This window comes from Oncorhynchus kisutch, linkage group LG9 (assembly GCF_002021735.2).
Source record: "Oncorhynchus kisutch isolate 150728-3 linkage group LG9, Okis_V2, whole genome shotgun sequence".
In the NCBI taxonomy this organism is placed as follows: Eukaryota; Metazoa; Chordata; class Actinopteri; order Salmoniformes; family Salmonidae; genus Oncorhynchus; species Oncorhynchus kisutch.
In genome coordinates, this window is record NC_034182.2 from 6474134 (window position 1) to 6488192 (window position 14059).

A 14059-nucleotide genomic window follows, 5' to 3' on the forward strand; every position below is an offset into this window, starting at 1 on the left:
CAGACAGGACTGGCAAAAAGGGCTCTTCACTGACGAGTCGCAGTTTTGTCTCACCAGGGGTGATGGTCGGATTCACGTTTATCGTCGAAGGAATGAGCATTACATCATGGCCTGTACTCTGGAGCGGGATTGATTTGGAGGTGGAAGGTCCGTCATGGTCTGGGGCGGTGTGTCACAGCATCATTGGACTGAGCTTGTTGTTATTACAGGCAATCTCAATGCTGTGCGTTACAGGGAAGACATCCTTCTCCCTCATGTGGTACCCTTCCTGCAGGCTCATCCTGACATGACCCTCCAGCATGACAATGCCACCAGCCATACTGCTCGTTCTGTGCGTGATTTCCTGCAAGACAGGAATGTCAGTGTTCTGCCATGGACAGCGAAAAGCCCGGATCTCAATCCCATTGAGCACATCTGGGACCTGTTGATTCGGAGGGTGAGGGCTAGGGCCATTCCCTCCAGAAATGCCCGGGAACTTGCAGGTGCCTTGATGGAAGAGTGGGGTAACATCTGATACTGACTGTTACTTTTGATTTTGACCCCCCCCTTTGTTCAGGGACACAATATTCCATGTCTGATAGTCACATGTCAGTGGAACTTGTTCAGTTCATATCTCAGTCGTTGAATCTTGTTATGTTCATACAAATATTTACACGTTGTTTGCTGAAAATAAACGCAGTTGACAGTGAGAGGACGTTTATTTTCTTGCTGAGTTTACTTACAACCGGTCGTTACACAATGGGCCTACTGAATAAACTCAGGTTCTCGGTCCAATTCTCAACTCCCCAAGATTTCAGAATGAGTAGTAACAGGTGTAGGAACTGTGCCTACCATGTTTCTGATGCCGGCTACTGTTTCACTGATTCGGACTCTAGTTCAAATGTAAATAGTGGTGAACCTTGCTCGCAGCGCCAACTGTTAGCTTCTAAATAAACAGAGTAAAAACTCACGGACGAGTAGTAAAGCTCAAACCAAGTTTATTCACCCAATGGTTCAAACAGCTGAAAGACAAAGACATATTTACACTGGTATTTAAACCCTCCTCCTATGCCGAGTCTCCTCCCTACACATCTGGACAGCCAATATTATTGTAATTGTTTTTAATAACCTGCCCAGGGACTGCGGTTGAAAATTAGCCGGTTGGCTAAAACCGGCACTTTTACTGAAATGTTGATTAATGTGCACTGTCCCTGTAAAAATAAAAATAAACTCAAACTCAAACTCAATAGATCACCGTTGCTAGACTTCAGTGATTCCTGTTCTTTCTCACTTCATCTGACTTGATTTTGTCCCAAATTCCTCACTTCTCCCCAACTGTCTTGTTGACTTGTACCAGACTGTGGCCCTTCTCCTTTCCATAGGATACCCGATGTCTAACCATAACATGTTCTGACAGAATGTAAAGGTTCTGCATTCCCTTCCCTCCCTCAGTGACATGAATAAGGATATTTCATATTTCCAAGTTTAGAAGTCAGAACCCATCAATGCAAAGAAAACAGACTGATTATATTCATAAAATGAATGAAACCTGTAGCCGTTGAACTGATGCACATCAGCAGATACTGTAAAAGTACTGTACTGTAAAGGTATAAAGCTTAAAATGTACACAACTACTTCATGTTGTGAGGTTCGCAATTTGCCATTATATAAAGTCAATAGCACTACAAAAATGTGTGCATTGTCGAAAACGGAGGTGCATCCCAAGATTAGCTGTAATTTGTCAAACACACTTAACAGAGTGCTAAATCCATTTCTCTAATTCAAGAAAGCATAAGTTTTTGCCTCAGTTTAATATCAAAGGGTTCACAGTTCACACCTCACAGTCAGCCTCAACTAATGACACATGAGTTGTCAGATTTAGGTGCAGGGGTTGGTGCTGGTCTGTATTTTGGTGCTGGTCTAGGTGTTGGAGCAGGTACAGGTACAGGAGCTGGACGGTAGTATTGCTGGTAGTCTTGCGACCATGCGTCGTCATCACCATAATGGATGAGGTACTCTGGGTACACCTGGTGCTTCTCAAACACCACAAAGATGGAGGGGTTGCTGACGTCATCCACACAGCTGTCGTAGAAGATGGTGTCCCCTCCGTCCTTCGAGGGGGGCCGGAGGTAGTGGGAGTGCCCTTCGGTGTAATCTCCCACCAACACACGACAGACAAACATGGACCTCATATTTGATTGGCCAGTGTAGCTGTTGGAGTATTTGGCATCCCTGGCAAAGTAACTCCCTGAAATTGGATGTTAGGAGATGAAGGGGTAAGCAGTAATCATTAATCACAGGAAAATATATTATATCAATGATATATCATCTCGCTTTATGTTAATAATGAGAAAGAAATGTAATAGCACAAGCACATGACACAGCTCACCTTTCCCATAGGCTGTTCCGTTTAGTCCACAGATCCGCCAGTCAAAGTTGTTAAGGCAGATGGCATGGAGGTATTTGGAGTCTGTGCCATGGAAAAGCTGTTTCTCTGTCACATTCCTCCGTCTGTTGTTCTTCTTCATGAGATCCCTTTGCCTTGCAATCAGAATTACACAAATACATCTCTTTGCCTTGCAATCAGTGTATGTCCTCTAGAAGCACTGTAGACAGTGTGCAGAATGTATTGGAAATAAATAAAAAATATTTCTTTTGAGATGATATTTGTGACAGAAAGTTAGTCGAGAGAGAGAATTCTTGTATAATGTGCAATTATTGTGGGTGCAGTCAGGAAGTGAGCATCAAGCTGTAGCACATCCGGCTGTGATTGGGAGTTCCGTAGGTCGGCGCACAATTGGCCCAGCGTCGTCCGGGTTTGGCCACCATTGTAAATAAGAATTAGTTCTTAACTGACTTGCCTATATATATATATATATATATATATATATATATATATATATATATATATATATATATATATATATATATATATATAGGTTGTTGACAGACTATATATATATTTATACACACAAATACATGTAAAAAAAATATCTGCAAAACATATGAAAAAATAAATCTATTCTAGACCAATCAATAACTCAGGTGATTGTCAGTTGAAAGTGTATGTAGTCTTAGGGAACGTACCACTGAAAGACTTCCCAAAGGGCTTTGTTCTGAATCCTCTCGATTTGGCGGATGCTGAAGCCTCTCATGGTCTTCTGAAAAAACCCTTGAATCTCCTTAAACTCCACTGACAAGCACGGAAGGTCGACTCTCTAATAGGGACATGATGGGAGAGAGAGAAACTGTCATAATACACCATTAGCCTACCATGTAGGGACAGATTGGAGCAGTTATTTGCCCAGGAACAAAGCAAACAGCCATCTCCATTGGTCTAAATAGCAGGTTCCTTGCATCTGGTATGTATTGTATATAATACCTTGTATCCTGTTTCAGGAGTTTGTGCCTTGTCCCAGTGTCCTGGTAAAGCTCTGAAATTTGAGTGATTGATCGGAGCCCTTTTGCTGAAATGTAGAAGAACAATAAATATTTTCCTTGGTGCCCCGACTTCCTAGTTAATAACATTTACATGATTAGTTTAATCATGTAATAACAATTACAGAGAATTGATTTGATAAAATAACAGTCTTCACTTTAATGATGCCAAAGACACGACATCTGACACCATTTTAATCAGGAGAATCTCCTCTTTGTAATGATGTAAGGCTGGGCAGCGAGCTCTGCTGTCATCAAACGCTAGTCTTTAAAATGTCAGAAATCACACATTACTGTTGGAACGAGGCTGCCCCATTGTTTCTCTATGGGGAAATTGTACAAGGACATGACATGTCTGTCAACTTCCCCAAATATCTCACAATGTGTATATTTAGATTTTTTTCACATCGGACATAATTTTTTTATCAGGAGAATCTCCTCTTTTTAATGATGCACCAAGTCTGGACAGCGAGCTCTGCGGTCACCGATCGCTAGACCAAGACCGAAGTTAACATTTTTCCCTACTTCCTTGTTACGCAGATGTAAGCACACTTGACATTTGTTATCTATCAGTTTTGTCCTAAGTACAGATTGTAGTTGTAAAATAAAAAGGGATACTTTCTTTGGTGCCATTTAGGGGAAATGGAATTCTAAGTATCACTTCAGTCAGAAGAGGCTTATCGAAGGTTCGTTTCAATTCATTTGCTATTCGCGCTGGTGTTCCAGCTCAGCCAACGTTCCTTGGCCATTTTTCAGCCTTGGGTGAATTTTTACTTATTCTATTGGCCAGCCTACCAGCAGAGCTAGCTGATAAATCGAGCTCTTGCCAAATCCAGTCAGGAGGAGAGCGAAAACATATTCTCCCCCAAGAAAATTCTTGAATGCAGATATTTGCTGTTCTTTCAATTAAGCTATTCCCTCCAGTTCTTATATAACTGCTGCTATGGCAGCATCAACACCAACCTCCAGGTGCTTCTCGTTGTCATCATCAACTAAACCACCCCCACAGATTATCAGAGGACGCTGATTGGTCCGGCCATACGGTGGAGGGAGAGGGATGTGCTCAAATGGTCTTAATCTGGTTGTTGACAGACTGTATCCGTGTGGCGAAACAGAATGTAAGCTTGCGTGATCAGGATTGTTCGTACGAGGCTATAGTGCTACGGAAAAAATCTAAACGTGCACCGAGTGGGGGCCATGGACCGAGATTGGGAAACCCTGGTCTAGCAAAGTAAACATACAAAAAACATTATTTACGGTCAGCTACTCCTCTTCTATAGACTACTTTCAAGGCAAGAGAACACATGAGGAGCCTAGTGGTGAAGTGAGTGAACAATCCCCAGGAGAGTCATTTCAAGATCAAATTGATCCATACAAAAAACTTTTACAGCTTTATCTTACCTGGTTTTGATAGTTTGTGCATCAGCTGAAGAGACGAACACAGGCCGTCTTCTCACAACCTTCTTGGTGCTGTACTGCTTGTTTGTTTGAATCATGTCTGAAAAGGAGCAGAGCTGTTGTAACAACAGACAGTTCACTTCACATTCAGATGTCATTCTCTTGCCATAGTGACTCCATCCAGAACTATCTCAATTTGTCACATACAGTAGTAGCTGTAAGAATTACTGCATATCTGTTCGTAATATACTATGTATGGTGTATATGGTTTTAAGGCTGCAGTTGGTTTATCTTGGATATCACGTCATTTGTGCTCACCTGGGAAACTGAGTTCATAGGTCTGTGACCCCGCGGTGAACTCCATCACAGCCTTGTTGTCTTCCTGGAACCTCTTCTCCAGGTCTTCACTGGTGATGGTGGCTGCCCTGTGTCCACTGATCTGTAGGGCAAGACAGAAAACATGGGGGTTATGCATTGTTAGCATAATTGTGATTTAAAGAGGGACTGAACTCTGTCCTATTCAACCATCACTATTCAACACTGCTCGTCGTCACTCACTGCTGATGCGTACTGGATCCAGTTTCCAAACTCATCCTCCCAGAACCAGGCCCACTCTGTGGTGAGGATGAATATAGGCTGTAGCACAGAGGAGACGGTGGAGAGACGCCGGGCTTTGTTCAGGCCGCAGGTCATCGTATCGAAACACACAGGCTGGACTCCACGACTAGACAAGAAAGAATAAAAGACAGCGAACAATCAGCAGTCACAATAGGAGAAGCTGTATATCACACTAACTAGAAGCGTATACGGCATTAACAACTCATCGTATTAGCAACTAGCAACATTTGCCCACCATTGACCAAGTGCCCTACGTGTTACTGCCCATTCAAGTTCATTCTTCTTAAAGGTAGAGCCCACCTGTATGTCTTTGCTGGGTCGCAATAGTCCTTCTCAATCCCCTCGTTGTCTTGTAGAGCTGTCCAGTTTAGTCCCTCCCTCACCTCCCATTGGTAGGGCATGGTAGAGTGGGCTTTAAAGCACTTATCTGAAATATGAGTAAAGTTAGGTGTTGAAGTCTTATGTTTATTAAGCTCTAAGCATTGATTATTCTTAAAATGATGCTTTGAAAATGCTGTCTTACCACCGTGTATGCAACTGCCCTTGATGAAGTACATACATATTTCAGATTTATCTGAAACAGAGAACAGGATATTTAATTTACCATGCCAATAGAATCAACATCTATACATTTTGATAGCTTGTGACTGGGAATGTTCATCATTCATCGGCTCTTAATACCAGTTAATAACCATGTAAATACACTGTAACTGAGCACATGAAATAGTTTCTGCTAAATTCTAGGTTAATTTAAACAAGAAATCCACAATTAACCTACGTATTGATTCTTGTCATCAATTATGGGCTATGACTGCATGACCACCATGCTATGTGCAGTAGCCTAGTGGTTAGAGCGTTGGGCCAGTAACCGAAAGTTTGCCGCATCAAATCCCTGAGCTGACAAGGTACAAATCTGTCGTTCTGCCCCTGAGCAAGGCAGTTAACCCCCATTTCAGTTGAATGCATTCAGTTGTACAACTGACTAGGTATCCCCCTTTCCTCTTGCCATTACCATGACGAGGTCTGTTGGACTGCTGGCTTATGTTAACGGTGGCAATAGCAGCATCATGCTCAGGTGCTGGAGTTGCTGCAGCACCCTCCAAAAATATATAATTAGCCTACTCCTGTCTGTATAGACATTTATAAAAGCATTCAAAATAATACACCAAAGAGACGCAATTTGGGCAGCAAGCGCGCCAAATATCCAATTGCTTGTTGCGTTGTGGCCATAGAAATAGAATCAATGGAAAGGTCTTGGAACCTCTAACCCTGGCAATTTGTCTGGTAAACTCATGAGTACATTCAAGATGGCTGCCAGTCCTGACCTCAATGGACACAACCGTTCTATGGATTCTATTTCTATCATTGCAGTTGTCAGCGAAGAGCAGCTATAGGCCTTTTGTAAATGTCTAAATACAATCGCGGGAAAAATGTAGTTTGAAAAGAAAATGCCTCTTGCTGAAAAGAGAAGACTAATCTGTCTGCAGATGCTACCAAATGTTTTCTCAACAACTCCCAATATTAAGCGAACAGCACATTTTTTTTTATTGGCACAAGCGAATCGGCCATCACCGGTGAGTAGCCTACGTATATTCATGCTATCTTTATCAATAGGTAAGCCAGTGCCACTGGATATTTTATTTAGCAGCCTATACTCTAGCCCAGGTTCTCTTAAACCATGAGTTGGGCCCCAAAGTGGGCCCTTGTCATGTGAGAGGTGGGTTGCTGTTATGAGAATGCATCTATAATCACACACTATTTCTTCTAACACCTACAAGATATTAGGACGTAGCATTAGGTTTCACTAAATGCTATGTTCTCATAAATGATACAAACTCACTTTATTTAATGACTATTTAATGACTTATGACATGCTAATAACAGTGTAGCCCTTATCGTGACTACTCGGTGGGCCTCTGTTAGACTTGTTACTTGTGTTAGCGGTTGCATTAGCTTTACCTCTTTGATGTTGCCCCTTGCCTTGCTTGGCACGGTCTTGCTTTTGCAACCACTCCATGTTCATGTACACAGACTTCAGGGAGGCAATGAGCTCGTTGGGCACCCCTCTGTCCTGCAGGATTTTTAATGGGTGGGGTTCGTAGAAATCATGGCACCTGGGACAGTTGCAGCTACCCCTGAGATACATCTCACAGATGTGGAGCCTCTTGCATGTCTCGCCATCCTGGCATTTGCCATACTCTCCAACACCGTTGTTGTAGTTGTGGCACACCTAGCAGAAGGAAAATGTTTGTATGAGAAAAAAATACACACAAACACACATGCATGCACGCACATGCATGTAGGAGTACACACACACAATATTCTGGGATAATCCATTTATATTTCTGCACACTACAGCACAAGACTGGAGGAACATGAACTTAATTTAGATCATGATCACTAAACACAAGGCCTTAACCAGACAGAGTATACTTTAGCAAAGGGGCCTACTGCAGTGTTACGTACTGGTGGTAAGAAGAAGCCATCATTCTGAAGCAGCAGGGTGCACAGCTCAGATCTGTTCAGTTCCTCCAGTCCGTGTTCTTTCAGGACTCTGCTGTTGTCCCCCGAAGTCAGGTCATGGTTGAAGCGACATCCTCCTCTGTTGTCAAAAGGAAACATTTTCTTGATACACCCGTCCATCACACTGGGCACAAACTGGTTGAATCAACATTATTTGTCAATGTATTGTAACGTGAAATCTACGTGGAAAATACACTGAGTGTACAAAACAAATATTGAGTTGCACCCCCTTTTGCCCTCAGAACAGCCTCAATTCGTCAGGGCATGGACTCTACAAGGTGTCGACAGCGTTCCACAGGGATGCTGGCCAACATTGACTCCAATGCTTCCCACAGTTGTGTCAAGTTGACTGGATGTCCTTTGGGTGGTAGACTATTCTTTTTTCTTTCTTTTTACCCCCTTTTTCTCATGATATCCAAATTACGATCCAATTCCAATCTCATCGCTGCAACTCCCCAACGGGCTCGGGAGAGGTGAAAGTCGAGTCATGTGTCCTCGCGTTCCTTAACACCCGCCCGCTTAACCTGGAAGACAGCCACACTAATGTGTAGGAGGAAACACCATTCAACTGACGACTGAAGTCAGTCTGCAGGCAGCTGGCCCACCTGTCACATCTGCTCCGGCATTGCCCTCTACTGCTCATCCTGTGTCTCCTTGACCTGCCGCCACTCCCCCAGTACTCTCTCCATCTCCATTGCTCTGTGTGTGTGTGTGTGTGTATGTGTGTGTATGTGTGTACGATTGTGTGTGTGTGTGTGCGATTGTGTGGGCGGAGACAGGTGTGCTGGAGTCAGAGCAGATCCCCACCAGCTGCAACCTGTTCCAGAATCAAGATCTCTAGAAATACTCAGCCCTGCCACTTCCACGCTGACAGATTGTCATCTCTGATCAGTCAGTCTACGTTTCTAGCTGTTTGTTACTATTCAGATCCTGTTATCCTGTTGTGTTCCCCTGTTCCACTCCACGTAACACCGCCACAGAGTCGCTAGAGCACCTGGCCAAACCCTCCCATAACCAGGACAACGCTGGGCCAATTGTGCACCGACGTATGGGACTTCCGGTCACAACCGGTTGTGACACAGCCTGGGATCGCCCCGAGTCTGTAGTGACACCTCATAGACCGCTGCGGCACTCAGGAGGCGGTGGACCATTCTTGATACACACGGGAAACTGTTGACCATAAAAAAATCCAGCAGCGTTGCAGTTCTTAACACATTCAAACCGGTGCACCTGGCACCTACTACCATGCCCCGTTCAAAGGCACTTAAATCTTTTGTGTCAAGCCCATTCACCCTCTGAATGTCACACATACACAATCCATGTCTCGAGGCTTAAAAATCCTTCTTTAACCCGTCTCCTCCCCTTCATCTACACTGATTGAAGTGGGTTTGACAAGTCAATAAGGGACCATAGCATTCACCTGGATTCACCTTGTCAGTCTATGTCATGGAAAAAGCAGGTGACCCTAATGTTTTGTACACTCAGTATACATGTTACGATATTGTGTCTACATGTAGGTGAAGGAGTCAAGCGCAGGAGAGCAGAGATGTCTGAGTAGCGTTTTTTAATAGGCAAGTCCACAAAAACATATAGGTCAGGTACAATACCAAAATAAACGCTCTCGACAAAAGAGAAACCAGTTACTCACGGAAGGAGGAAAAAAACAACGCTCCTAGAACTTATACACACTCGGTATATTATGTGAAAATAAACAGGCACAACCTAAACAAGCAACATAACATGAATAATCCCACACAAACCTAAGCAGGCAACAGGGGTAATTATACACACAGAAATTAAAGCAAATGAAACCAGGTGTGAAAGAACCAAAGACAAAACTAACAGAAAAAGAAAAAGGATCGTTGATGGCTAGTAGGCCGGCGACGCCGACCGCCGAGCACCGCCCGAACAGGGAGAGGAACCACCCTCGGTGGAAGTCGTAACAGTACATTTGATTTGAAAAGTTTTTGAGGGTGAAATTTCCACATAGACAAAGCTTGTATAAAATATGTTGAATTTGTACCTTTGAAATAATGTCAGATCTTCAACGTTATATCCAATATTAGATTTAAAAAAACAGACTGGGCAGCATCTCCTACTGGATAATTGATTTACAGCTCCCCTTTGGTCTCCCAAACATGATTTTAACCAAGCCCAGCCCTGGTATTTGTCACTGACTACAACCAATGTGCTATTGTGAGAATTATTATTAAGATAACTAATAACCAAATAGATTTACTGTTGCTATCGAAGTCATTCCAAAGTGCGGTTGCAGCAGCTCTTCGCAAGCACAGCGCTGTTTATGACTTCTAGCCTATCAGCCTAATGGCTGGTGTAACCAATGTGAAATGGCTAGCTAGTTAGCTGGGTGTGCGCTAATACTGTTTCAAACGTCACTCGCTTTTAGATTTGGAGTAGTTATTCCCCTTGTGCTGCAAGGGCTGTGGCTTTTGTGGAGCGATGGGTAACGATGCTTCGAGTGTGGCTGATATCGATTTGTTCCTGGTTCGAGCCCAGGTAGGGGCGAGGGGACGGAAGCTATACTGTTACACTGGCAATACTATAGTGCCTATAAGAACATCCAATAGTCAAAGGTATATGAAATACAAATGGTATAGAGAGAAATAGTCCTATAAATACTATATTAACTACAACCTAAAACCTCTTACCTTGGAATATTGAAGTCTCACGTTAAAAGGAACCACCAACTTTCATATGTTCTCAAGTTCTGAGCAAGGAACTTAAACGTTAGCTTTTTTACATGGCACATATTTTACATGGCACATATTACTTTCTTCTCCAACACTTTGTTTTTGTGGCTAGAGTAGCCTATATTTATTATTTATTATTATTTATTATTTAAACCAAATTGAACATGTTTCATTGTTTATTTGAGGCTAAATTGATTTTATTGATGTTTTATTTTAAGTTAAAATAAGTGTTAATTCAGTATTCTTGTAATTGCCATTATTACAAATAAAAAATAAAATACAAATTGGCAGATTAATTGGTATTGGCTTTTTTGGTCCTCCAATAATCGGTATTGGTATCGGCATTGAAAAATCATAGTCGGTCGACCTCTAGCTAAAAGAGCAAGGATTTCCTTGTTACTAATGCCAATTCTAAAGTATAGTTTTAACAGTCATGTACTAATGTGGCGCGCACAGCAACAGGCAGCCATGGAGGCATGCAATTAATAACTAAAACCCCTACTTTAATCTTGAAATACAACTTATTATACAACCTATTCTCGAACTATAGACAATTTGTTCTCAAAATATTTTCACTTTAATCTCGAAATATTGCCACTTTATTCTTAAAATGTAATTTTGACTTTCTCAAAATATTGCCACTTTTATTCATGAAATGTATATTTTCAAAGTACTATCCGTGCAAATCAAAGTGCCACCACCCATCACCATTTTTGTTTCTCTTCACTTGGCCCTAAAACTAGGCTACAGATGATATTTTTTGCCTGGGTTAGGCCCAACATGTTATCTAATTGCAAATACCTAATAGAACCCCACAGTGGAGGTGTCATTATACCCCCCCAAAAAACTAGCGGTCAAACAGGGAAATGGTTCTTCCAACATTCACTTTTCCCATATGGAGTTTTAGAAACACTTAAAATAAGGGCTGTGTTTTGTGTCGGCTCACCCTGGGGTGACGTTTTGATAACCATGTAAATCTCTCTCAGAGAAGGTGACTTTTATCAATATATTTGGCCCTATTTACTCTCATATTCGAAAATGCTAATTAGCATCAAAGTAGACATCATGCAGGACTACAAATCCCAGCAAACTCCTGCACATCATCTCTAGCTGACGCATTTGCGAACAGGTATTGTGTCAATTTAAAACGTACACAAGACAGTTCACAGAATTGTCCATTTAAAAGAAATGTAGCCAATGTATTCGTTAGTAAATTTAGCTAACATTAGATAGTTAATCCAGAGATTCTTACCTTTGCCTCGATTCGGCAGTCTCGTCCAGATCATCATAGCATTTGTAGTTCCTTATGATAGCCAAGTTAGCAGCTAATTAGCATTTCATTTTGGGGGGGTAAATACAGGGGAATATATTGATAAAAGTCACCTTGTCCTAGAGAGATTTACATGGTTATCAAAACGTCACACCAGGGTAAGCCTACACAGAACACAGCCCTTATTTTAAATGTTTCTAAAATCCCCTATAGGAAAAATGTATGGTGGAAATTTCACTGTGACCTGCTGCTGACTATCAGTCAGTGAGCAGGTTGTTACTGAGTGAGTGGTGGGAAGAGGTGCTTGTGTGTGTTGAGAGCACTAGTTGAGAGAGCACTGCAGCAGGCAGCTGAGTCATGGTGACAGAGCAGCACACGCACACGTTGTGACAACTTTTTACCAGTTGTAGTAGGTACGTTATTTAGATTAGTCATTATGGAGACACCTATTTCCAAATCTTTTTCCATAAAACATATTCATATGCAAGAAGTGAAATGACGGAGACAAAGCATTGGAAAACGACTTTAGGCACACTGGAGTGCATTAGATAGTTGGTTTAACGTAAACTGCATTCTAATGTTTACTTTTCTTAGGGAAAACCAAATCAAGCAAAGGGTTTTACGCATGCGCAGTTCTTCGGTCTCGAGTGCTGTGCAAGTGGAAATTTGACATGGAAGTTATGGAATTCCCCTACATGCTCCTGTTGTAGGACAACGTGACATTAAATGTGGAGAATGATAGATATATTTGTATATGTTGGCCATCAAGTAGACTATTCATTTCTATGCCATTGTAGGCTACTCTAGCCTACCATTTGATACAATAAATACGTTGAAATTATGATATCACTTGAGTCATTGCAAATCAATTTGTGCCACTTGTGTTGCCTACCTGGAGCTGAAAAACATATTTAATAAATAGCCTATAACTTCAGTTTGTTGTTGTAGCCTTGTGTTATTATGCAATTATTAATGGCAATGTTAAGTTAATTCAATTGGAAGTTATCAATTGTGATCATGGTCACAGCTCAATGTCAGTTTCATTGTGGACTTTCCCAGAAATTAGATGTATGTGGCCTATCAGGGGCTATGGGCTACCTGCATCTAGTTCAGCAAACCATGGCAAAGTTGAATTGCAATTATAAACCCTGATTTTAGAAAAAGGAGTTTATTGGATAAATGTGGCAACTCCTCTCTTGCTGTAAAAAACTAATGGGGGGCTAGATCTCAGGCCGTGTGGGTTGGTTTTGAGGGGTCATTTGTTAAAAATATTAGCTACACCTGGCAACCCTGGTGGTTCTCTATATACACCAATAACGCCATAAAGCAGGGTTCCCAACTGGCAGCAACGGTTGTTGTTTATTGGCTCCCCAAAGTTTTCTGAGCAAAAAAAACAAATATATATATATTTTTTTAATGATTTGTTTATTTTTTTACATAAAAGACTAATAACACCAGCAGATCAGCTCCAATTGATTTTAATTTCAGAAATCTGTTCCCCAGTATTCCCACGCATAATAGGAGAGACACTTGATCGTCTACAAATGTGTGGGATACTTGCGGTCAATTTGCAGTAAAAATATTGGTAATTATGATCCCTGCCATAAAGCAAAGGGAAAGGCTATGTGCCAAAAGTTCCCCAGACCAGGCCTTGTGGTTAAAATAACGTCACTAACAAACGATTATAACAACAGTAACACAATTGCGAAGAATTGAAGTTCCATACCTTCTCCGACTGAACGGGCAATCTCCAAGCAGGAATCGTTTACAAAAATGTAAATTTCGGCATCCCTGGCAATCGCTGGATCTGCACAGTCGAACTCCTGTCCTGGCTAACACCCTTTGCTCTCCGTCAAAATCAACAAAACAAAATTTAGCTTGATTCGTAATTACATCCCGCACCGAGACGGGCAAGTCACTGTAAAAATTCGCATCTAATTCATCGACGTTCATTGATCCATGGTTAGCACAAATAAGTTTAGTTATGGTCGATTCCGTCATTTCTTCAACCGGTTAAACAACGTTATATTCTTTCCAATTGGTTCGGAACACTAACAAGAACACTATGTGTTTAGAAGGGAGCTGGTGAGTGAATCGAAACTGAAACTTAGCATAACCTCTA

At 41.8% G+C, this 14059-nt stretch overlaps 1 protein-coding gene across 1 annotated transcript; it reads right to left on the reverse strand.

Moving 5' to 3' along the window:
• Positions 1–960: 960 nt before the first annotated feature.
• si:ch73-252i11.1 (WWE and TCCD_inducible_PARP_like domain-containing protein) lies at positions 961–13942 on the reverse strand. The gene is made up of 12 exons (XM_020490992.2): positions 13664–13942; positions 7900–8035; positions 7393–7663; positions 5957–6007; positions 5734–5860; positions 5374–5539; positions 5134–5254; positions 4819–4915; positions 3362–3446; positions 3067–3197; positions 2369–2520; positions 961–2227 (listed from the first exon to the last, which is right to left on the reverse strand). The coding sequence occupies exons 1-12, from the start codon at positions 13936–13938 to the stop codon at positions 1830–1832; spliced, it is 2010 nt and encodes a 669-aa protein (XP_020346581.1). The 5' UTR covers positions 13939–13942; the 3' UTR covers positions 961–1829.
• Between the last annotated feature and the right edge of the window lie 117 nt (positions 13943–14059).

What these genes read in the sequence shown, in the direction of transcription:
- si:ch73-252i11.1 (XM_020490992.2), bottom strand. Translation starts at nt 13,938, where the DNA reads ATGACGGAATCGACCATAACTAAACTTATTTGTGCTAACCATGGATCA. An exon ending in CAAGGGGCAACATCAAAGAG is followed by an intron (nt 6,008 to 7,392) that starts GTAAAGCTAATG and finishes TCTCTGTTTCAG; the next exon opens with ATAAATCTGAAATATGTATG. An exon ending in GGGCAGTTGCATACACGGTG is followed by an intron (nt 5,861 to 5,956) that starts GTAAGACAGCAT and finishes CTCATATTTCAG; the next exon opens with ATAAGTGCTTTAAAGCCCAC.